General features: G+C 47.9%; 1 protein-coding gene and 1 long non-coding RNA gene across 2 annotated transcripts; both read right to left on the minus strand.

Annotated features, from left to right (window-relative positions):
• Window positions 1-8,084: 8,084 nt before the first annotated feature.
• LOC135393186 (uncharacterized) lies at window positions 8,085-9,128 on the minus strand. Its single transcript, XR_010422519.1, has 2 exons — window positions 9,088-9,128; window positions 8,085-8,250 (listed from the first exon to the last, which is right to left on the minus strand). It is a non-coding gene; the product is annotated as an uncharacterized LOC135393186 (long non-coding RNA).
• Window positions 9,129-21,360: 12,232 nt separating this feature from the next.
• Window positions 21,361-23,685, minus strand: LOC135392442 (uncharacterized). The gene is made up of 2 exons (XM_064623152.1): window positions 23,250-23,685; window positions 21,361-23,192 (listed from the first exon to the last, which is right to left on the minus strand). Exons 1-2 carry the CDS (start codon window positions 23,683-23,685, stop codon window positions 21,361-21,363), a joined length of 2,268 nt encoding a protein of 755 aa, XP_064479222.1.
• Between the last annotated feature and the right edge of the window lie 597 nt (window positions 23,686-24,282).

A 24,282-nucleotide genomic window follows, 5' to 3' on the forward strand; every position in this document is an offset into this window, starting at 1 on the left:
TCGAGTCCAGCGGACCATTTGCACCTTTATATGGGGTTCATCGTATGAACCAATGAAACGTGGAAATCCCTTCCGACCCGTCAAACTAGGTGGGTTGGTGGTTGTCCTGCCTTTTCGTTCGTGAGTTGGTCTGGCGCGTGTGTTTTGTACGTCCCCAAAAACACTGCGATCCTGAGGATGTCCCCATAGTGTCATCGTGTCCTCGTCCTTCGAGGTTATTCCGAGAACGTCCTGAGGATAATACTCTCGGACTGTCCGTAAAGAGTCATTCAGGTACGTCCTGTGCCCGTCCCTGTGGGTAGCCTGCGGGACGAGAAATATTACTTTGTTTAATTTACCTGCCCAGACTCCCTAAACACATTTGTTTTGTTTTTTTGGGCCCATCCTGGGACCTGACTGACTTTTTTCTGAAATAAAGGGTGGTCCACCGTAATATTATTTGCCTCCAAAAAGGATGACTGTCTGTGATACCTGGATCACTTCTCGTGGAAGGGAGAGAAACGCGCGATTCTGTCGCGCTGCTTTTAACTTTATTATTATGATTTTAACTTTCAAAGGTCCTACTTGAATGTCTCAAACGAAAGAGAGTAAGAAACATAGACTTTGCATTGATGCAGACCTAACACTTCTGTCATTCTTCGTGATGAGCTGCCTGAACTGTTACTGCCGACAGTTTATGACACGCCTTTGGTTGTCTGGGGCTTCTACAAAGAGGTAGCAGCCTCGTTCAAATTCCTCCTGGCAAGGTTCTCTAGAGCGTTTGTGGGAAACTATCCCGCCTTAGATAGAGGTAAAACAGACACGTCCGACAAACGAGCCCAAAAACGAAGGAATGATTTATTCTGCGCGGCCTCGCGCTCAGGCGCGCTGCGTGGGCGGCGCCAGCTGATCGGCTTCGTCGTCGGCAGTCACCACAGCTACCCCCCCCCCCCCGCGCGCTCAGAGTACCGGCGGTACGGGAGGGTTAACATCACTCTAGATGAGAGGACATATGGGGTACGGAGTCGGTCCAGGTGATGTGCTTCAGCGGCACGGGCGTAGGATGGAAAGCCTGGATGCCTAGGATGCTGGAAAGCCGGGTCCGGAGAGGGAAGAAGCGGGAGGAGCGTTGTCAGTGAAGGCAGGCTTCAGCCTGTCGATGGAGACGGATTCAGGCCGGCCGTGGACGTCGATGACAAAAGTTTTGCGGGAATGGTGTAGAACCTTGTAAGGCCCGGAACACGGAGACTCGACCGCGCGACGAAGGCGGTCCGTCCGAAAGAAAACGTGGGACGTTGAGCACAATTCCGACGGCACGAAGGGAGCTGGTGATGCTACTGCTCGGGTCGGAGTGAACTGAAGCGTACCAGAAAAGCTTGTCTGCGGGTGAGGTAAGCAGACTGGTTCCTGCAGGGGACGGATGAAGGTACAAAGACGTCGGCGAGCAGGTGAAGAGGGGTCCCGTATACCAGCTCCGCCAACGAACAGCCAAAATCAACTTTAACTGGCGCCCGGATGCCTAAGAGGGTGGATGGCAGGTTATCCGTCCAGTTCGCACGGTCACCGTGGGCCATAATGGCTTGCTTGAGGTGACGGTGGAAATGCTCCACCAGGCCGTTGCATGCCGGATGGTACGCGCAAGTGCGTATGCGCTCGATCCCGAAGAGGCGCAGGAAAGCTGCGAAGAGGTGGCTCTCAAACTGCGGTCCCCTGTCTGTGACGACTTCCCCTGGGACGCCGAAGCGCGAAATCTAGGTGGACAGGAACGCGTGCGCAACGGCCTCGGCAGTCGAGTCCTTCATGGGAGAGGCTTCGGGCCAGCGCGTGAATCTGTCGACACAGGTCAACAGGTAACGGTGTCCCTGCGATGAGGGCCGACAATGCAAGGTGGACCTTGCGGAACCTGGCGCTGGGAGGCAGAAAGGTGGCGAGAGGAGACACGGTGTGCCTGTGGCATTTGCTCAGCTGGCAAGGAATGCAAGCGCGGACCCAACGATAGATGTCCTGGCGCGCTCCGGGCCAAACAAACCGTTGAAGAACCAATGCCGTAGAGGCGCTGACTCCAGGGTGTGCAAGGACATTGAGGGAGTCAAAACAGCCTTCCGCAAGGGCAGCGGGAATTACTGGACGAGGCTCAGCATTGGTCGTGTCGCACAGGATGAGCCGCTGGCAGCCAGGCAAGGACAAATCCTGAAGTTTGAGGCTTGTTGAATGACCGTTACTAAGGTGGGCGATCTCAGGGTCTTCAGATTGTGCTTGGGCGATGGCGTCGGCGCTGAGGACTGTCTCTCGGGGCACGGCGTGAACACGACTCAAAGCGTCCGCTACAGCATCGCTGGGCCCTTTGATATGGCTGATGTCAGTGGTGAATTCCGAGATATAAGCGAGGTGCTTAACCTTGCGAGGGCTGTGCTTCGTGCAAGCGGATGAGAAAGCGCTGTCGACTCAGTTACGGTTGGTGAAAACTGTAAATCTTCTGCCCTCCAAGAAATGACGAAAATGGCGCACCGCAGAGTACGTGCGAGTTGTTCCTTTCCGAAGGCACTATACTTTGACTCTGGTGGACTAAGCTTGCATGAGAAGAACGCGAGCGGCACATGGGCGCCGTCGATCTCCTGCTGTAGAACCGCGCAAATAGCGTCATCCAAAGCGTCAGCAACGAGGGACGTGGGAGCGTCGTGCCGGTGATGACTAAGCATTGTAGCTGAAGCCAAGGCGTCCTTGACGGAGTCGAAGGCAGCTCGTAGGTCTTCGTTCCATGGCAAATGTCCCGCCGGTGAGGAACCTGGTTTGGTCTTCAGCAAATCTTCAAAGGGGGTCGAAGAAGTACCGCGCAGAACGGAACGAAACGTAGCTGGCGGACAGAGGTTGGCAGAGGAAACTCCTTGATCGCCCGCACTTTTTGTGGGAGGGGGAAGATTCTGTCGGCGGAGATCTGATGCCCGAAGAACTCCTGCGAAAGCTTGCCGAATTCCCACTTCTAGGCGTTGATCACGATGCCGTGCTGTTGCAATCGTTGCGAAAACCTGGCGGAGGTGTTCCGCGTGCTGCTCCTCAGTTACAGTGGCCACGACGATATCGTCCAGGTATGCAAAAGCAAACGGCGAACGCCGCAAGATGGAGTCGCGAATCTTTGGAACGTCTGCCATCATTCTTCAAGCCGAAACTCATCCTCAGGTATTCGAACAGCCCGAAAGGCGTCGTTATGGCAGTCATGGGGACGTCTTCGGCAGCCATCAGAATTCGGTGGTATGCTTTCACCAGGTCGATTTTACTGAATAGACGAGCACCAGCGAAATTCGTGGTGAGATCCTGAATATTTGGTAATGGATATCGATCCGGCTTGGTGACCACATTGACTGCCCTGTAGTCCCCACAAGGTCTCAAATCACCCATTTTCTTAGGGACCATGTGTAAAGGGGAGGCCCAGTCACTTTCAGACAGTCTCGCAATACCAATATCAAGCATGTGTTGGAACTCAGCTTGAGCGATCTTGAATATTTCGGGCGTAAGCCGACGGGGTCGAAAGTGCACGGGGGGACCGGCTGTTTGAATGTGGTGAACCACATCGTGGCGCACTGGCTGGGTCCAATCCGAAGGCGTCGTCAAAGACGGAAATTCGCTGAGGACAGCCGCAAAAAGCAACTGGAGCGAGGAAATGGTGACGGCTGGAGGAGGCTGACAACCAATGGAGGGATGTCCGGGAGTTCGCAAGTTGGTCTTTGAGTCCACGATGGGTTGCGACAGATATCGACGACCAAACCAAAGCGGGGCAGAGAATCTGCACCGGATATGTTGAGTTCAATTGCAGCAGTTTTGAACACCGAGGGAAAGGAGCGCCGAAGTCCAAGAGACAACGTCACCGAATGTTCACCGTAAACAGAGATGCCGGTGCCGTTTGGAGCTGCGAGGTGGTAGATGTGTTGTCGTAACTGTTCCGTTTGAGTAGCAGGGATTAAACTGACTTCTGCTCCGGTGCCGACCAAGAAACGGCGGCGGGACGTTCTGTCGGAGACGTAAAGAAGGCGGCTGCCGCTGCGGAAGGTTGATGGGGATGCACACGCCGCTGTCAGCGACCCCCAGGACGGTTTCCCGGCCATGCGCAAGGTAATCGGCTTCTTCGAGCTCTTGCGCCGAACTGTCAGTGGAACCAACAGAACTCTGTCGGATCACTTGGCCTTGGGTCAATGAATTGCGCTGCGCATGCGCCAGCAGTGACATCACGTGTTGTTCGTTGCTGCCGCCGCCTTGCCGTCTGTTCGCTTCGCCTGCGCATGTGCTAGCAGACAGCGGTTTGCTCGAGAATGTGATCCATGGTAACGGTGAAGCAAATTTGCTGAATATTCCGTTCAAGTTGCTCACTAAACGCCCGTCGATGTTCACCAGGTGAGGGAACGTTTCAGTGACGCCTGCGAGTTGCATGGTCGGTTGAAAAGATGAGGGCGTCTGTACAAAATTGTTCCGTGGGCCGCTTTGTTACTGCAGATATGCAACAAGTGCGAGTCCACTTTTTCTAGGCGGCACTCTCTCAGCCCAGGCAACAGCAGCATCAAATGAATGTACACAACTTCCGAGTGAATTAAGAAGCACGAGTGCAATTCTGAAGCTGGTAGGTATGTGTCATGATCTGTTACACTATAGTACACACATGCCATTCGCGCTCAATGCACTATTTTGGAGGTGTTGCAGCGTTGCACAAAACGGTAATCTGGTGCGTAATGTACACCCATACTGTCGAGTTCGACTAATTTTGAAAGAAGGAAATCACAGTGTTCCAGACTCAGAACGTCAGTTCCCATCAGTAGTACGGACTGGACACAGACTGCCGCCAACTTACAACTTTGTCGAAACACGATTTAATTAGGAATTAGAGCTAATTGGGACCCCCTGCATTAATCAGCACCCTCCAGGGTGTCACCACACTAATTGGGGACAATCTAACTCGTGTCCAGACCAAGCTGTGAGTTGGCGGCAACCTGTGTCCGTGAAATATACTACATGGGAGTAGTTCACAGGATGAATCACCAGATTGTATTACGGCCCCCGATGACGACAGTGATTCAGACACCAGCTCAGTCTCCAGCTCTGTTCACAGTCAGCGAGATGAAGATCAAAACGAGAGCGACCCTGATGAATTGGTGAGCATGGTTTTATTGTTTTATGATGATTCTTTTATTTTCTCTCACAGTTGCTTGTGCTTAATCTGCATTCATTAATGTGTTATTTCATTTTCTGAATGTTGTGTCTCTGCAGCTTATGAGTGTTTCGCTTGTATTCTCCTTTCAGAGTGAGGTTCTCTTTCCTGATGCCAAACTAACACGGGCAGAGAGCTTCCTCATGGTTATGGCACATAGCCTCCGTCATGGGTGTTCCAAAGAAGCAACAGAAAGCCTGGTGAAGCTTATCGGTGCCCACTTGCGTGAAGGTGCGTCGTACCCGTCGTCGAAATATGCGTTCTTTCGGCAGCTCTGTGCAGCTGAGCAGCAGTATGTCAAGCATTTTTACTGCAGTAATTGCAACACGCATATCGGGGAGGCGACGGAGGCAGCTCAACTGTCATGTCACAGCTGCGGCTCCGTGCACACCGTTCAGGGCCTTACAAAGTCATCAAGCTTTTTCCTTGTTCTGGACCTAAAAGAACAACTTTGCGAGCTCCTCAAGACCGGAAAACTTCAGAAAGAAAGACCTGATCTGTCATATGACGTAGCCGACATCACACAGAGCTCACATTACCACAAGCTACCTGTGACTGCAGAAGACATTACAGTGACCTTCAACACCGATGGTGTCCCTATTTTTGAAAGCTCCAAAGTGGGTATGTGGCCTCTTCTTGTGATCGTGAACGAGCTGCCTTACAAACAACGTATCAAGAGGCTGCTTTTGGCAGGATTGTGGCTGGGTTCTCGGATGCCAGACTTCAATTGCTTCTTGCTTCCGTTCGTGAAGACAATGAATCAGTTGTCATCTGAAGGCATCACCTGGTACGACAAAGATGGGAACGCACACATAACAAAAGTATATCCTGGTCCATGTGCTGTAGACACGGTGGCAAGAGGTGATGTAATGAACATGACCCAGTTCAACGGGGCCCATGGATGCGCATGGTGTGAGGACCCGGGCGAAGTTGTGCGCAAAGGAAATGGCTTCTCCCGTGTGTACAAGGCGTCGTCTTCCGTGCTCAAACCCAGGACACCCGATTCCTTTCTTCAGTATGCTGAGAATGCGAACGCCACACAGAAACCGAGCTGCGGAGTGAAAGGCAACAGCGTGCTGACATTGCTCACATTTTTCACATTTGGTGCAGGATTTGTTGTGGATTACATGCACGCTGCGTGCCTGGGCTTTGTCAGGGCAACCTTGTTCATGTGGCTCAAGTCAGACCGCTGTCGCCATTTTGAATTTCGGAAGCATCTCAGTGACGTAAACAGGTGCCTCCTGGCCATGACCCCAACCTGGGAAATCACAAGACTGCCAAGGTCATTATCTGACGTTGCAGACTGGAAGGCGTCTGATTACAGGAACTGGATGCTCTTCTACTCCCCTGTTGTACAAAAGAACTACATGCCCCCAAAACAGTACAACAACTGGATGAAATTTGTGGCAGTTATGCACTATCTGCTAGGCCCTTCCGTGTCCTTTGAAAGGCTCGCCAAAATCCGGAAGGACATGAAGACGTTCCTTGCTGAATACGAGGAGTTGTATGGAGTTGAGTACATGAGTTACAACTCACACCTTCTACTGCATTTGGTTGAGTGTGTACAGAACTGGGGCCCACTTTGGGGGTATTCACTCTTTCCCTTTGAATCGATGAATGGTACACTTGTAAAATTTGTTCAAGGCACCCGCTACCCACAGTTCCAAATTGTGCACAAGTTTTCTATCTTACAAGCTCTCTCGCAATTGTGGACCATGCGCTGCGCAAAGAAAGTACAAGGTACTCTGGGATCCGAGTTCAAATCTCTGGTTAAAGGCTATGCTCTGCGGAAGAACACAGTGCAAGTAGGATCCATCATATTTCTAGGGAAAGGCAAAAGGCAGGACAAAGAACAAAGTTTCAGAAGATGGTGATTGGAGCTGGACGATTTTGCACAGCGCGTTTGGATAAATCCAGGAGAAAAAACTCTTATGTTAATGCAAATGGGGTCTTTGGACGCATTGTTGAGATCTTCTCCTCTTCGGGTTCAGCCGGTGATCGTCCTGAAGGTGAGGTACACGTGTCACTTTTCGCTGTGATGCGAAAGCTGTTTTGTGGTGTTCCGTATGGTGACGTTGTGGAGTTTGTGGAAGTGGAACTAACTACAGAAACGTGTGTTGTGAGTCCGGGGTGCCTGAAAAAGTGCATTTGTGTTACCCTTGCACACTCTACGTACCTGTGCGTTATTGATGAAAATATGGCTGCAGAGGCTGTGTGATACGAGTGAAATGGATCCCATCTTGAACTGTGCTTGCATTGTAAGTTACCAACCTTTAGTGTAAACATTGTTCTCAGTATGTGTGCTACATGTAGGTTTTGCTCAGGTGCAGATCTGGGAGGGGTTAAAGGGGTCTGGACCATCTTTATCAGTCAACTCTAACATGGCGCTCAGTGGACTTATCCTAGCATGCATCTGGCTCTTGTCCAATGCACACATCCCCCCGGAAAGATCCCAGATCCGCCACTGGTATTGCCTGGTAGCATTACCTGGTATATCTGTATCATAATGGAAACATATTTTCTGTCCAGAAATGTTCAACACCCATGATCTTGACTTGTTCTCTTGGGAAGCTCGCAACTAATAAATCTCATCAGAAAAACAACAGGAACTCTGCAGTGGAATCTCTGTTGAACTTGTTCAACAAAATTTCTGATGACGTCCTTTTGAAGGAACTCAGTAGAGCTTGAAAAGCAACTGAGTCTTTGTTGACACAGAAGGATTTCAACAAGCCATCAATAGAAGTTCAAAGCTCATTTTTGTAAGGGTTCGCGTTGATTGGTCCACGCTAAGCCTACTGCTTGGGCCATCACACCGATTGGTCCACGCTAAGCGTAATGAACAGTGATTGGCTATCCTGCATTTGTCGCTCCTAAGCCACCAGGCAGCGGCTTCAGACAAGACACATGACAATTGGTGATTTCAACTTTTATATGGTACAGCAGCCTCCTGGTCCAGCAGCATCGTAGAGCATGGGTTGGTCCAGTTCCATCAGAGAGATCATTGGTCCCGGCCTTCTCTTGCGCTCATTGGTCACTCAGCTCCCTCGGTAGACAGCAGCTGCTACAGGTTCATCTAACTGCAAGTGGTCTGCTCGTTAGCATATCTGACTGCTCACACAGCTGCTTATTGGTTCTAGTCGATCACAGCTTCCTCATAGGCTCCAACTCCGATTGGTCCGTCTAGCTGCAAGTGCCCAACTGCCCATTGAACTGCAAGCCACTCATTGGTCACTCATCTCTAGATGGAACCGTATGGAACCAGGATTATTGGAACCTTCTACTCAGTTGGTTCACATTTCTATCCGGTCATCTCTTGCGCTTATTGCTAGCCTCAGCTCCCTCTGTAGACACCAGCTGCTATTGGTTGTTTATCTAACTGCAAGTGGTCTGCACATTGGCCCATCTGACTACAAGCCTCTCATTGGTCACTCATCTTTAGAGCTGCTTAAAAGGTTCCAACTGTGATTGGTCACTTGCACTCATCGCTAGACCCAACTGCTCCGTCGAACTGCAAGCCGCTCATTGGTCACTCCCTCTAATCTATAGGTGAGATAATATAAGATTAACTGGATATCGAAGCTTTTACCATAACATAAGTTTAGCCTGGGGCTTGTAGGCTCTAACTGCTCATGCTAACTGCATGCCACCACGATGAAAGTTTTTCACATGCTCTGACGGCGCCGAAGAAGGTTCCATACACATACAATAGATGTCCTCGATACTTACGCCCTCTTTGCAAAGAAGGACAGCCGCAACGCGAGCGTGAAAAACGGCATTGATGACTCATTTCTAGGTTGAGCGTTGGACAACACAGAACAGCTTACATCAACATGCCGTCTCCTCCTGCCGTTCACAAAGCCACAGTTGCTAGGAAATAAAAAACGTGTTCAGGGTACGATGTACACTCTACCCACCTACACGAGTAAAGTTGGCTTCACCTGGTTGCACGCGTGAGTTAGCCCACCCCTGGGAACAAGCTGCGATCGTTCCTCCTACAGAGCGTGCTTTGCACTCACAGAAAAATTGATTTCAATGATTATCAATTCGCGCGTTCATTCTTAAGAACGAATGTTGTCACAGACCCGCAACAAAAACATTTCAATCTGTATTAAACAGAGCGCAAAAAACTCATCGTGATGCTAAGCGGGGAAGCCACCACGCGTTCGAAATGAAAAAGCTGAGCAATAAGAAGCACATGGCAGAGAAAACATCGATAGTTGATGCTGTGTAGAGAAGCTGGTTTGAGAGAAAAACAATTTGAATGATCAAGAAACCCTATAGAGCTTGGGCTCCTTTTGTTTTAGACAGTGTGCGTTGCACTTCAACATACGAAATTAACTAAATCGAGCAGAATGACAAATGCATCGTGATGCTATGCGGTGAAGCCCAAGACGCACTGACGCTCCAGCGCCTAATAAACAAATTGATTGGTGCTATGCAGCGAAGCTTCGCGCGTACTCAATCTTAAAAAAAAAAAAGACTCAACCCAAGCTGAGTTTTAAGAAACACAATTTCAGATTGCCTTCAGAGCTCCCCCAGTGTGCAAACACATGTGCACAGCGCACGCAACACACTTCGCACGCAGAGCACTACTGAAAGCACCATTAGAAATATAAGTTCAGGGTGATCACACAACGTCGCATTATGAACGAGTTCATCTCGGAAAAAAATGTGCTTACCTTAAAAGCATCACAGACGGGCACATAGATTCACAAACTTGTCATTCACGCGACGCCATGCAGTAATATCTGAACCACGAATATTCGACGGCGCGTGGACAGCTCACGCCACTTAAGTCTATCCATGTCGGAGTATATTGCAGTTCAGTGCACTTTAACATAAATTAATTAAATCAAGGAGAATGACAAAGCATCGTGATGCTATGTGGTGAGGCTCAACATTGTTTCTCTCACTGACGCTCCAACGCTTATTAAACCGATATTGGTTGGTGCTATGCACGCACGTACTCAGTCTTAAAAAGAAGACTGAACCCAAACTGAGTATATAAAAACACGATTCCAGATTGCCTTCCCAGAACATCCTGCGCAAATATAGTCAGCGTATATTCGCACCTCCGCGTTCTTTCTAAACAGAGCACTACTAGAAGCACCAATATTGGAAATATAAATTTAGGATGATGCAATGCTCGTCGAATTATGATAAAAAAATGGGCTCACCTCGTCACAGTTACGAATATGACGCACGTAGATTCGTGTCACCCGACGCTGTTCAGCAATATCTGAAACACGAATTTGGACAGCTCAGACGATTTTAGCCTGCCCCCGCACACCTCACAACATGCGCCGACACACCAAAATGCCACGCACCTTCCAGGTTCACCCCACCGCATGTCGGCAACTTACCGTGCCAACCGCATAGAAAACTAGATAGCCGGAACACAGGAGCATAATATACCCCTCCCGGACCGGTTGGGGCCATCTGTTTTTTATCAACCCAAGCAGCACAATGTACTGAAAGTCGAGTGCAATAGGGATGGACGGGTAGGTGGAAGGCCTTGAACAGGCTCGTGAAACCAAAGAACGTTGATAAGACACATACCGTCCACCCCTATTGCACCCGACTTTAAGTACATTGTGCTGCTTGGGAATGCTCGCTCGTTTTCGCAAGGTTGCAAGTACGAGAAATTGGGTCACCTTGAGGATGAGCCTGCCACAATGTGTTAGAGCCATCTGTTTAATATCAAAACGCACTTCCACCCGTCGCGGCGGACCCTAGCGAAACAAAAAAAAATTGCGTATGTTTCAAGGTGGTGTAAACACATTTCGCTTTCTCTCGAGAAATTGGGTCACCTTGAGGACGAGTCGGCTGCATGTTCCAACACGTTGGGGCCACCTGTTTTATATCAGAGCTCGCAGTTTGAAGATCGTAAATCATGTTTTCCAAGTCCTCGAAGCCGCGCGTATTAAAACCAAAAGTAAACTGTTGTGCTTGATGAGGCAAGTCTATCTGAAGAAAAATATCCCTATGAGCTCGCATCAAAGTGGACCACCAGCTCATTGCCGAAACAAGCTTTCTGTAACCAAAAGGGTTATGCAGTTTGGTTTCCAAGAAGCTCCGAGTCTTTCGCAGTTAACGTGCGCGCGCATCACGGGCCGTACCTGCGTGATTGTGTAAACAAAATTCACCACCCTCCAAGGGCGCATTTGAGTTACATCCGTCGGTCGACTCTGGGTCAAGCGCACGGCGAGGAAGGACTATTGTCTTCGAGAGGAGGAAAGTTCTCATTTTCAGTTCATTCAGTGTGCGTAGAAACTTGCACTGAGATGTCGTCTGTTTTCGAAAAGCTGGATAAACCCGGTGAAGGGAACATTGTTCCGGAGAACGAAAAGCTGGACGTGTTGAACTTACGCAAGGTCGACACGGGGAGGCGGTAGAGGTGGAACTCCTGATGGAAAACGATAAACGCGTAAAGGTGCCCAGTCGTTTTAAGCGATTCACAGATGAAGAGTTGCAACAAATGCGTGAATTACCGGATCTGAAACTAGAGAAGCGACTCATGGATGGATCGCCCGAAGTCATCTTTACTCACACGAAGTGACGCAACCCACCGAGACTAGCGAAAGTGCGCGTATGTAATCATCATGTGCGCACTCATAGGTAATCATCAGTAAAATAAAAGTATTTCCTGTTTTAAGAGAAAAAAAAAATGCTGTGTTGTGTGATGGATAAAGAAGCTATATAGATAGGACTACAGTCACTAAATAGCTACGTAGCTACGTAGCTGCGCTATAAACGTTCATTTGCATAAAAGAAAATCTATGGATGATCTCAATGTGCGTAAACAATGAAGATTTCGCGCTGTCGCTAGATATCATCCTCAATGGGTGGCAATACGCCGCGTAGTTCGCGTTCGCGAGGCGGATTTGTGTTATATCATAAAAATATCATAAAAATCATTCTCGCATTTATTTCATGCGAACTTTATGTCACATAAAAAGGCATACGCTTCCCACCAATAATCTCGTTGCTAAAAGTCAATAAAGACAATGAAAAAAATTTTTGCGGTAAACACGGTATTCACAACACTTTAGCGAGGACGTCTTCTAACGTGGAGACAACACGTTCCTTTCCCTCGACGACGGTAGTGTCCAAGCTCGTGTGGTTCTTTTTCCAGTAGTCACGCACCACGGGATAGAAAACCCGGCATTTATGATTGTCTCGTTGATGGGTTCTCCGTTTCTATATCGCTCCAACAGTTCCAACTTGCATCTCACAAACTGCCTTATTTTATGAGTACTCCGCACGGGAATAGCTCTCAAAATGTCACTAAAATCACTCTCTTCTCCGTGTCCATTTAAAAAGTTGCGTAGGCATTGTAAATCTGCCAGCATGCGTTTGCATACGAACTGATCCATCTCACACGACACACTGGGGCTTCGCACTTTTGCACTTGTCAAGTCGCTGCTGATCACTTTTCTTATGTCGGAGGATCATCCTTGAATCTCTTCAGTGTCTCTTACAAATCTGCACCGTCATATGTGTCATTTACCGCGACGATTCCCACGTCTCACCCCAACGCATAGTACTCAAAGCCAGAACTTGTTTGAGCACAAGTTATGATATGGCACACGTATCATTTGTATCAATGGGAGCAGGCATAATGCTCTCACTTGTTTGATCGCGCAGAACAATTTACGTCGTTGTAGAACATCGCCCTGTGCGCACGACACAAAGAGCAACTACCTGCTTCTGCGGGGCGCGATCCAGCAGCAACATCAGCGTACTAACGAGTGGTGGTTTAGCGCGGTATTTTCGGTCTCGAGTTGGTTGCACTTGGTCGTTTTTTTCCTGTGGGTTTCGTTCAGCTTTCCTTGATGCGCTGGAAACACCATGCAGAACCCGCCTGGGAAACCAAAACTCCAAAAAAACTTCTTTTACTAATAGCCAGAACTTGTTTGAGCACGCTGAAACGCGCACGCACCGTGATGTGTGAAACGGTTTTCTTCTTTCCATAATGCTCGGATTTCTTTGATCGCGCAGAACGTTTGGGATATGATATAAAATGGCTTTAAAATAGCGTGGTGCTCTCCACAAATTATACTCGCTTAGTCGATGAGTACGTGCTATATAATCCTTCTACATAGCTCCCTATCATATCGTCCTATCTATATAGCTTCTTTATCCATAGCACAACACAGCATTTTTTTCTCTCTTAAAACAGGAAATACTTTTATTTTACTGACGATTACATATGAGACGCGCGCACTTTCGCTAGTCTCGGTGGGATGCGTCACTTCGTGTGAGTAAAGATGATTTCGGGCGATCCATCCATGAGTCTCTTCTCTAGTTTCAGATCCAGTAATTCACGCATTTCTTGCAACTCTTCATCTGTGAATCGCTTAAAACGACTGGGCGTCTTTACGCGTTCATCGTTTTCCATCAGGAGTTCCACCTATACCGCCTCCCCGTGTCGACCTTAAGTCCAACACGTCCAGCTTTTCGTTCTCCGGAACAATGTTCCCATCACCGGGTTTATCCAGCTTTTCGAAAACAGACGACATCTCAGTGCAAGTTTCTACGCACACCGAATGAACTGAAAATGAATGATTCCTCGTCTTGAAGACAATAGTCCTTCCTCGTCGTGCGCTTGACCCAGAGTCGACCGACGGATGGAACTCAAATGCGCCCTTGGAGGGTGGTGAATTTTGTTTACACAATCACGCAGGAACGGTTTTGATATTAAACAGATGATGACCAAGGTGACCCAATTTCTGGGACTTGCAACCTTGCGGAAACGAGCGAGCATTGATATAAAACAGATGGCCCCAACCGGACCGGGAGGGGTATATTCCGCGCCTGTGTTCCGGCTATCTAGTTTTCTGTGCGGTTGGCACGGTAAGTTGCCGACATGCGGTGGGGTGAACCTGGAAGGTCAGTGGCATTTTGGTGTGTCGGCGCATGTTGTGAGGTGTGCGTGGGCAGGCTAAAATCGTGTGAGCTGTCCAAATTCGTGTTTCAGATATTGCTGAACAGCGTCGGGTGACACGAATCTACGTGCGTCATATTCGTAACTGTGACGAGGTGAGCCCATTTTTTTTATTATAATGCGACGAGCATTGTATCATCCTAAATTTATATTTCTAATATTGGTGCTTCCAGTAGTGCTCTGTTTAGAAAGAACGCGGAGGTGCGAATATACGCTGACTATATTTGCGCAGGATGTTCTGGGAAGGCAATCTGGAATCATGTTTCTATATACTCAGTTTGGGTTCAGTCTTCTTTTTAAGACTGAGTACGTGCGTGCATAGCACCAACCAATTTCGGTTTAAAGGAGCATAAAAGTGGTATCTAACAGGGACAAAAACTGCTGTCATCTTGTAAAGCAGTCCGTGAAAAGCATTGCCACAAAATATTTTTGTCCAAAGTTGTTTCTCCGCGGCGCAAGTAATTTCCAAAATCGCCCACCCACTCTATAGTGTGACGTTTGTGGTAGAGACCCTCTCATTCGTTGGTAGGAAAAACCGTCTGCTACGAACATTACGAGCTGTTTCTTGTTTACTTTATTCTTTATATGATTTATATCACGTTTTCTATATAAAAAAAAACAAAGCATATATGCAGCCTGACAAAATAAGGTTGCAATCACAAGAGTAATATCGTGGCTTCGTGCAATCTCAGAACTCACAGTAGCAGAAAGCAAGCGATCACGGCGGTATTGTGGCGCCACCTGTTAGCCACTGAACCGAGTCTGTGCGGTGAAAACTGCCGGAGAGGTTGCACCTGTGCACACTGTCGGGAAGCGCGGGGGTATCACTGTACAACACACAGTTAATTTCGGGCTGCATCCCTCGTTCTTCTCGTTGTGTCAGCGGTTCCAAAAAATCGTCGTCATGTCGTTGACAAATTCTCCGTTTCGGACATCACGCAGTCGGAGAACGCATGGCGTCCCCGAAGCGGTAGCAGTGGTGGTGGTGGTGGTGGTGTCAATTAAACCCCTTGCCGTAGTTGGCCACGCAAAGTGCGGGCAGCGTCACGACTAAACGGGGAGGGGGGGGGGAGAGGGTAGAAGAGTCCACAACGACGGGGCATCGCTGAAGGCACAAGCAGCCAACAGACAAAGGGGCGTCTTCAGGACAGGAAGTAGAGGGGGGGGGGAAGGGGAGTTGAAAGGTAGAATCCAGACAACACGCAAAGTCCCTCGGATGTCCTGGCGTTCCCATCAGGTCCCAAAAATAAGAATGTCCCGCTGAAACTTTGTGGGGATATCCCACGCATGTTTCAGCAGGACAAGACTCGGAATATCCCATAGGCGTCGAGCCGGGATAACTTTTGTCCTTCATTTGGCTTCCTGAGCAGGTGAAATTTCGGAGCTGTGGTTACCAATAATATCGCATAAGTGTGTATCTGATCGTCTGAAATAACGCTGTGCCTGAAGCAGAAAAAAAAAAAAACGACATATATCTGCAGTTAGACACGCTTACTGAAAAAGTCCACTGTATGTACAGGGCAGTCCCAAAACGTTGTACTGTACTTTATTATCCTTTGATTATACCATTCAATAAATATATATCCCCCCCCCCCTTTGATTATACTGCACAACAACTTGCCCCATCAATGTGAATGACCCCATGACGAGCGCTGCCTGGCAATGCGGCCAGGACCTACGCGCTAAGCGCGATCTAGAAACTGGTTTATTAAATTTTTGACATGCAATATTTTCTGTATCCCTCGCAATGGGACCTGCGACATAAATTTGAAACGGCGCCTAAATCGCTACTTTTTACAATGAAAACGCAACTCCGCGACCTCATTTCTTCGAGGAGATTTGCAAATCAACACGATGTGTGAGGATGTGTGTGCATCTGCGTGGTCACAAAGTGGTGTTCACTTGTGTCGCTGACGCCGCTTCCACCACTAAAAAACAAACGCGTGATGCGCGCACACGCATCCGTCCAGCAATACACTGCCGCGCTCGCTGGCTCCGTCATAAAAGAAGTAGAAAGTCAGCAACCATGGTCGGTACCCCGAGCGGTCAACGCAGGGCACTAAAGGCCGATCCAATCCAATCCGTTATTTGTTTTGTGGCGTTCGTTGCGGTGACCGTTTATGGTGTTCATGCGTGTACGTAAATGCAGAAGAATCTGAGTTTCACAATGGGTGAGTGAAAAGTATGAAGGTAATGAGTCAGGAAGGATTGTTTACGAATGTGGATGTAGTTCGTTACCGGGACCACTGCGTTTTTGTAAAGAAAGAAGATAACTAGGTAAATGATATGTTTTTACCTGAAGCAGGAGCAAATTAGGAACGAAATTAAACAGGAATGACCCTCGTATATTGCGTGAAACGTATAAAAATTAAATTTTATCGCCCGTTTTTTGATGGCGCTCCGCCATCTTGGGTGAGGACCTTCTGACCTAACCCGAGGCACAGTCTCGACGCCCGCACCGCCTACTGCGTGCCTGGGGGGGGGGGGGGGGGGGGGGGGGGCGGCGCCCCCCCAGACCCCCCCCCAATCTGTAGAACCTAACTTAACCCAACCTCACTAAAGTGAGGCGATTTAGCCCAATTCTCTTGCAAGTTTCGAATCCGTTAGGCTTAGCATTCCCGTGTTTCTCCTGTGCTAAAAGTGAATCAGATGGGGTTGTTGAAATGCCTATAAAAAAACTTCTAGTCCACAGAATTTTATAATTCTTACCTTTTTCGATTCAGTATATGAACTTCTTTCACTTCTACGCAATATTTACCTTTCAAACGCTTTCACAAATTTTTAAAAACGAGTGGTCCCGGTAACGAACTACACCCACGAATGTTTGTATTTATGTTGTGAAATAGAAAGTTGCGCTGTTTCGTTTGTGCTTATGTGCATGCGTTCGTGTAGTGCAGATCCCCTTGTGTTTTGTGTTGACAAAATGACAAGATTGATGGCATTTTCCACTGACGTGTGAAAAGCAGCTGTTCAACGCGCTCCTTCGTCAGCTTGCTCGACATCTCAGACTCGGCTAGCACTACTGTGCGAACAGTGAGCAGGGTGAAGATACTGATACGTAATATCAAGTTGCGAGTGCGCTCTCAAATATTTCAGAACATACCCAGGACGCACAGGACAGAGTAATTATAGCTTTTTCGCTGCTTCTAACAGCGCGATCAAGAAACATAGCATATTCAGGTATGACTTGCTTAGTTGTGTGTCTCAAAAGGAAATGCTAGCCTGACTAAGGCTGACAAATTTCCACATTGTGTGTTCCTCAAATGAAGCACAAAATTTTCGACATCAAGGTATTTAACTGTACTTACAATGCCATTAATTTCGTTATCTCCCAACGCTGATGTTACCGAGGTTTGCTTCTAGGGTAATTTCGTTTAATAGGCAGGCTGATTCGGTCGTAGCCTGTTCTATTGCCTAAAGAAGTGGCTAGTCTGTTCAGCTTCTCTATACTTATTTGTTGTCGATAAAAGTGTGAGATGGCTGATGGGTTTCTTCACTTTCACCGTAGAATTTTCTGGTGAAGAACCAAAGCTTTTAACATTTGAGGATACCAGAAAGCTAAGTTGGTGTTCCAACTTCGTGATAATAGACTTGAGCGAGGAGCAAATTTGACTTTGAACATTTCTCTAACAGAAGTTCATTTCTCCGGGCAGCAGCGACTGGTGCGAAAAAAATTGCTCTTCGAGGTCCCATATTTACGTGAAAAGATGAGTGACGTGGCCTGCTAATCAGTTTCACCTGAGAAACTGAGAATTTTACGAGCGCTCATGAAGGACAAAGTAGCAACCTCCTCCAGCTCGCAGTGAGGCAAGGGGACGATGAAGTTCTGCGACCTGTTATGCTGTGATGTAAGTTCTTGTAAGATTCCATAAGTTCTTATGCAGTCCTATTCATTTTTGTGAACTCCCTCATCATGGTTTACTGCGATGTGTCTAAGTTGGACTCGAATAGTGATATGGTAAGTTTTAACTACAGTGCTGGCTACAAGAACAGTACTTAGTCCGTCCCACTTTGCTATAAGGAATGCATGTGCAGCTATAGTGCTGAACAATTTGTTGTCAGTAATAAGCATTTTCCCACACCCTTGCATTCATGCTGCAGTAAGTATTAAAATATGTGTTTGCATATTCTGTATATCTGACTTGTCACCTGTGTTTCTGAAGCCAAGTCACGTTTTTAATTATAGGCACTGTAATGTCAAACCGGCTGCTCAAGGACGTGACCCGCAGTAAAGCAGAGCAGCACATAAAGGCCTGGCTGAGGCACGCCAAAGAACCTCATGACAGGACGTCGACAAAAGATAAGGGCTCGGAGTACTACACAGAACAGCAGCGACAGCTGGGCCAATCCGTGCGAAACTCTTCAGGCCTAGCTTTGAGCCTAGATTTCACGAGAGAAAAAAATGTGCGTTCTCTGAGAGTGTGGTAGATACACATTTCTTTCCTCGGTATATTTGGCTCCAGACGGAGGGCTATGCAGGTGTTGCCTTCAAAATGAAAAGTGTTATGCCATTGTCATATCCATGCAATACACATCGACAATATTAATGGGTTTTCGTTAATGTATAATGTTGGACAAAAAAATTCAGCTCATGAAACAGAAGGTGGGATTATTAATTTTATTCTGTGTAGAGAGCTCGGGAGCAGACCATAATTGTGACAAATAGTTAATAACTTTTTGGTGAGGATAATAAGCTTGATTGTGAATAATAATAATACGTAAAGACAACTCGAGTTGTTCGAGTTGTCTTCGTGTTCATGTGTATTGGAAGGTGACGACAATAGAGCTAGATATAACTTTGCAACGTAGAAGGCCGCACATATAGGGTGTTTCACCTATCGTGATAAATTCTAACCGTAGACGTACACGCCGTATAGGATTGTGGGATTTTTGGCAATTACCCTCTGGCAACTTTTTCCGACACTTAGGAAGGCTTTGGACAATTTTTAATTGATGGAAATTTATGTTTTCAATCAAATTAGGAAAATTGCCAAGCACACCCCTATTTTTTAAGAGAAATATGAAGTGCCCTCCGGATGACCGCAGACCCAACAAAACCTATGCGCAGTATTAACAGAAGCGGTCGAAAAAAAGTAAAAGTGCTGCTTTAGTCCTGCCGACTTGATTGCTGCAAAAAGCCAGCAGATAAGTTGCAGGGAAGAAGTATCCCCGCCTCTTGCTTTACCTTTCTTTTCCCTGGTTTGACCTTGATGCACAAAGAAACGAAAAAAAAAAAATCAAGGTGGGAACACTTCTTCCTCTTCCTGCACATTTTGTGCACGCATTTTTGCAACAATAAAGCAGGTGGGGCTATAGCAGCACTTTTGCTAAGACTTTTCAACTATTTGAGTCACTATACTGTGCATATTTTTCGTTAGGTCTGCGGTTATTCGTAGGATCGCTTGGCAATTTTCAAAGTTTTTCATTGGAAAGATCCCTGAATTAAAAATTGTCCAAAGCTTTCCAAAATGGCAGCAAAAGATTCCAGAAGGTAATTGCAGAAAGTCCTCCGGCAGGTACGTTGCCAGTTAGAATCGTTTATCACTTCAGGTGAAGCGCCCTGTATGTATACGTTCGTAAAAGAAAAAAAAAACAAAAACAAAAAAAAAACCAGGAATTTTCCTTGCATATGTGACCCCTCGGAGACTGCACTTGTTTCAAGCAAACTCCAAAGAGGCCAAATTACACCTCTGCTTATTTTCCGCAACCTGATTACTAGTCATGATGGTGCGTTTATTTCATTCATGAGCATGTTGTGTAATCCGGAAGTGCCCAGAATGTTTGAAATTCCATGCTATATTTTACAGCTGCTATTGCAGCTCTTGTAGTGTTATCTTGAACGCCCAAACTGGGCTCCTTACATTTCATCTTGGCCGAGGCCAACTGCAGACTACAGAAGAATGAAGTGTGAAGTGCCCTATAGATGACGTTATTCATTTTATTCATCTATGTATTTTGTAAAGACTGCACTTGGCTCGCATTGTCATATCGGACTCCTGATACATGTTTCTTGTTCGGGTTGCTTGTTACGCGACCACACTGTCCAGAAGGGAGTAAATAAGGTTCTCTTTGAAGTGATTGGTATTTTTGTGCATATTATTGTAGCCAAATAATGTTCATCGGCTGAGTTAAAGAAGACTCAAAAATGTGTATCAGGGATTGTGAAAAATGGTTTTGCTCAGATGACAAAGGTGGAAGGCACTTTTGAAGGCTCGTAGTACAACTTACCTCGACTGAAATGACGAATTTCTACATGAATCTGATGTGTACTGCACGGAAGTGGCTTTGTGGTGTTTGCTCATTTTTGCTAGGAGGTGCTTCGAACCAATTATGTGATGACGGCGTTTGCTAGGTGCTACAGCGCATTAATGCGTTGACATTATTTACTCATTTATGCTGAATGGTGCTTCAGCCCATTGATGTAGTGACGTTAAATAACAGCACCGAGGTGATGATCCTTTAGTTCCATATGTCATGTGTACATTTACAGAGCCTTTTCTAGATAGAGGGATGCCATTTTCGGTCCAAATAAGCGTATCGACTATTTGTTTAGCGTTATGAATATTTCTAACTGCTGGCGCAAGAATCGTTCAACTTTTCCCTGCATACAAGGCAAAGTGTGGTCTGACCCTGTAAGCCATCCAGCCACCATTAATTCCGAAGCACCCCTTGTGGGCTTAATGACTGAGAACACAGTTTCTGCTCGTCACTGCTATATGCAGACTACAAATTGATTTCACCTCTCAGCAGCTTCAGATGTTGGTGTGATGTAGAGCTTTTCTAGAGCTTTTATGCGTTCATGCATTGAGCACTTATCTGCTTTGTTATAATCCAAGTCAAATGTCATTTTCTTTTTATGCATATTGTGTAGTATTTAACATTGTGTATCTATACATCACTTGAAGTTCCTTGAAATAAAGAAGCCATGAAAGCTTTGAAACTGCTCTGATCACGTGAAAATTATTTGCTGCAGCTAGTGTTAAAGCATATTGGATACCGTGAAGGCACGGTATGGCATATCCGATCAAAGCCTGACCATATCCCAGACTTGTCCCACGGGATGTCCCCACGAAAGGTCATAGGACGTCTTTTTGCAGACAACGGGATGTCCCATGGATGTCCGCCGGGTATGTTTGGACATCCCATGGATATCCTGTATTCCCAAACAGATATCCATAGGACGTCCTATGGACGTCATTGTGTCGTCTGGGAAGGAGGTTAAGAGGGTGGAATGGTGCACTTAGATGCAGAGGTGCAGATTCGCGTCCTTTAGAAAGGAGGCGATGGAGGCTGTGCGCTGTCTTCTAACAGCAGTAGTGGATCCGTGATACAGATAGTCTTCGAGGCTGATTGTGGAGTTAGTCAAAAACGGAAGATGCTGATTGCGTTGAGACTGATAGGCAGGGCAGTTGACAAAGATGTGGTGAACTGTCTCCTCTTGATTAGGGCAATGAGGGCAATAAGGCGAGGTGGAGAGATTGTACTTGAAGAGCGAGCTGGCAGTGAGGGAGCTGCCACTTCTGAGGCGGTGAAGTGCAGTGGTGATAGCTCGATTGTAGTGCCGCGTTGGCAGGGGTTCTCGCTGGTGCGTGGGACGAAGCCGACTGACCAGTGAAGGAGAGGGCAGCAGTGAGGCCACTATCCGATGGGGCTGGATTTGTGGGGGGAGAGGGAATGTTGCGACACGAGAGGTGTGAGCGAAGTTGGCTAGAGCGTCAGCCTCTTCGTTTCCAGGGATGCCAACGTGTGATGGGATCCACTGTAGGGTGATATTCGTGCCTTGGCCGGCAGCAGAGCTGATTGTCCGTCGGATGGAGCGTACGAGCACTGATGTGTCATCGATGTTCACGAGTCTCCGAAGTGATGTGGCGGAGTCCGTGAGGATGACAACTCGATCGGCTTGAAAGGGGGCGATTGCAATGGAGGCGTGAAGTATAGCGCACAGCTCAGCTGTGGTGGATGAAGGGCAGGGGCCACGAAGTTTGACTGCCCAGCGATGATGGTGAGAACGGATGACGTAGGCAGAGGAGGCGGTGTTGGTTTGGTGACAGATGGAGCCATCTGTGTAGACATGGAGTGCGTGCTGATACACGGTGTGTATATGATCAAGGGCCTTGGCCTTCATGACATCAGTTGAATAGGCTTTCTTGCTTCTGAGGCCAGGAATGTCTAGCCGGACATGTGGGAAAAACTCCCTCCAGGAAGGGAAGTGTTGTGGCAGGTAGTGAGTCTTGTTGGGAAGCTGACTAGGTAGTTTGAGCGCCAGAGTGTCAGGAGCTGTATCAGGGCATTTCTTTAGTGAGGTGAGAATGGAGGATGCAGTGCCGGCTTGATGAAGCCTAATCAGAGTACGGAGTGCACAGACACCAGCTTGATGTTCAAGGGTTAGAGCGGAGGCTTCGATGAGGGTGTCATTCACGTTGGAGAAGGATGGTAGTCCTAGGGCTACTCTGAGGCCAGATCTGTGAAGGCGATTAAGTTGTCGCCAGCCAGTGGGTGAAGGGTCAATGTATGGAAGAGCATAGGCGAGGCGACTTTGGATTAGAGCCTTGTATAGAAGGAGGAGGCTACGTGGGTGATTTCCCCAGGAACGGCCACCCATTCGCTTCAAGATGTTGAGGAGAGGGCGACAGGTGCTGACCAGGTGGTTTACTTGATGGTTCCATAGAAGCCGTGAGTCGAAGTGGACTCCGAGGTATTTAGCGTGACGAACTGATGGCACAGGAATGTTCCCAAGGGTTAGGCTGGGGTATCCGTTGGGAAGATGTCGGCCAGGTGAAGTGACGGGGAGGGCGGCACTTTTGGACGGAGAGAGTTCGAGCCCTTTTAGTGCAAGCTTGTTGGCGAGGTGGTCAAGAATGGCTTGCGCTGAGGACTGGAGTCTTGATCTGAAGTGACCAGTGAAGGTTACACATATGTCATCAGCGTAGATGAGGAAGTTGGGTGTGACTGATGTGTCAGGAAGATCACAGTGAATATCGGCGAGCGCGAGGTTGAAGAGGATGGGGGAGAGAACCCCTCCCTGCGGTACTCCTTTCGTAATGAGTCGGGTGGTGCTAAGTTGGCCAGAGACTGCGACGTTGAAGGTGCGGTTGGTGAGATAGGCAGTGAGTTAGGCGAGGAGCCTGCCCTTGACTTGATGCCTTGTAAGGGCGTCGTGGATGGACTGATGGCTGAGGTTGTCAAATGCTTGCTTAGCGTCCAGAAAAAGGACCAGGGAGAGTTTGCGGTCGGCGAAGGCTTGTTGTAGCTTGGCGGAGAGAGTGAGGAGGGCTGCGGCAGTAGTGCGTCGTTTCCTGTATGCACACAGGTGATCGGGTAGAGCTGAGGTACTTTCTAGAAGCCAGACGAGTCTGCGTTGGACCATACGTTCCAGCACCTTGCCCACTGCGGAGGTTAGGGCTATGGGGCGGAAGTTGTTGAGGGTGAAGGGCGTCTTTCCGCGCTTGGGAATGGGAATGACGTGAGCATGCTTCCAGCTGGGAGGTATGCAGGAAGTGGCCCAGATGTCATTGTAGTAGTTTAGCAGCTGCAGAAGGGCAGGGCCCTCAAGGTTTTTGAGCATTTGGTAATTGATTCCATCAGTTCCCGGGGCGGATTTTCGTTTGCAGCGGGATAAGGCATGCTTAAGTTCATGTAGAGAGAAGGGGTCGTCGGTGGGCTGCGTAGGATGTGAGACTGTGGGGGTAGAGGGGTGAAGAGGGTGTGATGGCACAGTGGACGTGGAGAGAGTGTCGGCAAAGTCATTTGCAAGCTGTTGTGTAGTCTGTCCCACAGCCAGAGCGAGTGAAGGCAGAGTCTTGGACGGAGTGGGGAGACCATCAAGGGACTTGATGACTTTCCAGATGGAGGCAGTCGTAGAGTGTGGGGTGAGAGATTGGGTGAACTGGTGCCATTCGTGTCGACGGAGATGAATAGCATAACGTCTGAAGGCAGCCGAAACCTTGTTGTATGCAGTGCGATGGGCAGCTGAGCCAGTTCGAAGTAGAAGCCTCTGAGCCCTTCTTCTGGCTGCTCGTAGAGACAGGAATTCGTAGAGACAGGAATTTCAAGTTTGGTCGTGGCTGCTTGGCTGAGAGGAGGACTGTCTTAGTCGCGCGTTGAGCAGCTGTGGCGATGACTTCGAGAACGTGGTCTGAAGAGGATAGTTCATTGGTGATGG

This window comes from Ornithodoros turicata, chromosome 4, assembly GCF_037126465.1.
Source record: "Ornithodoros turicata isolate Travis chromosome 4, ASM3712646v1, whole genome shotgun sequence".
Lineage (NCBI taxonomy): Eukaryota > Metazoa > Arthropoda > Arachnida > Ixodida > Argasidae > Ornithodoros > Ornithodoros turicata.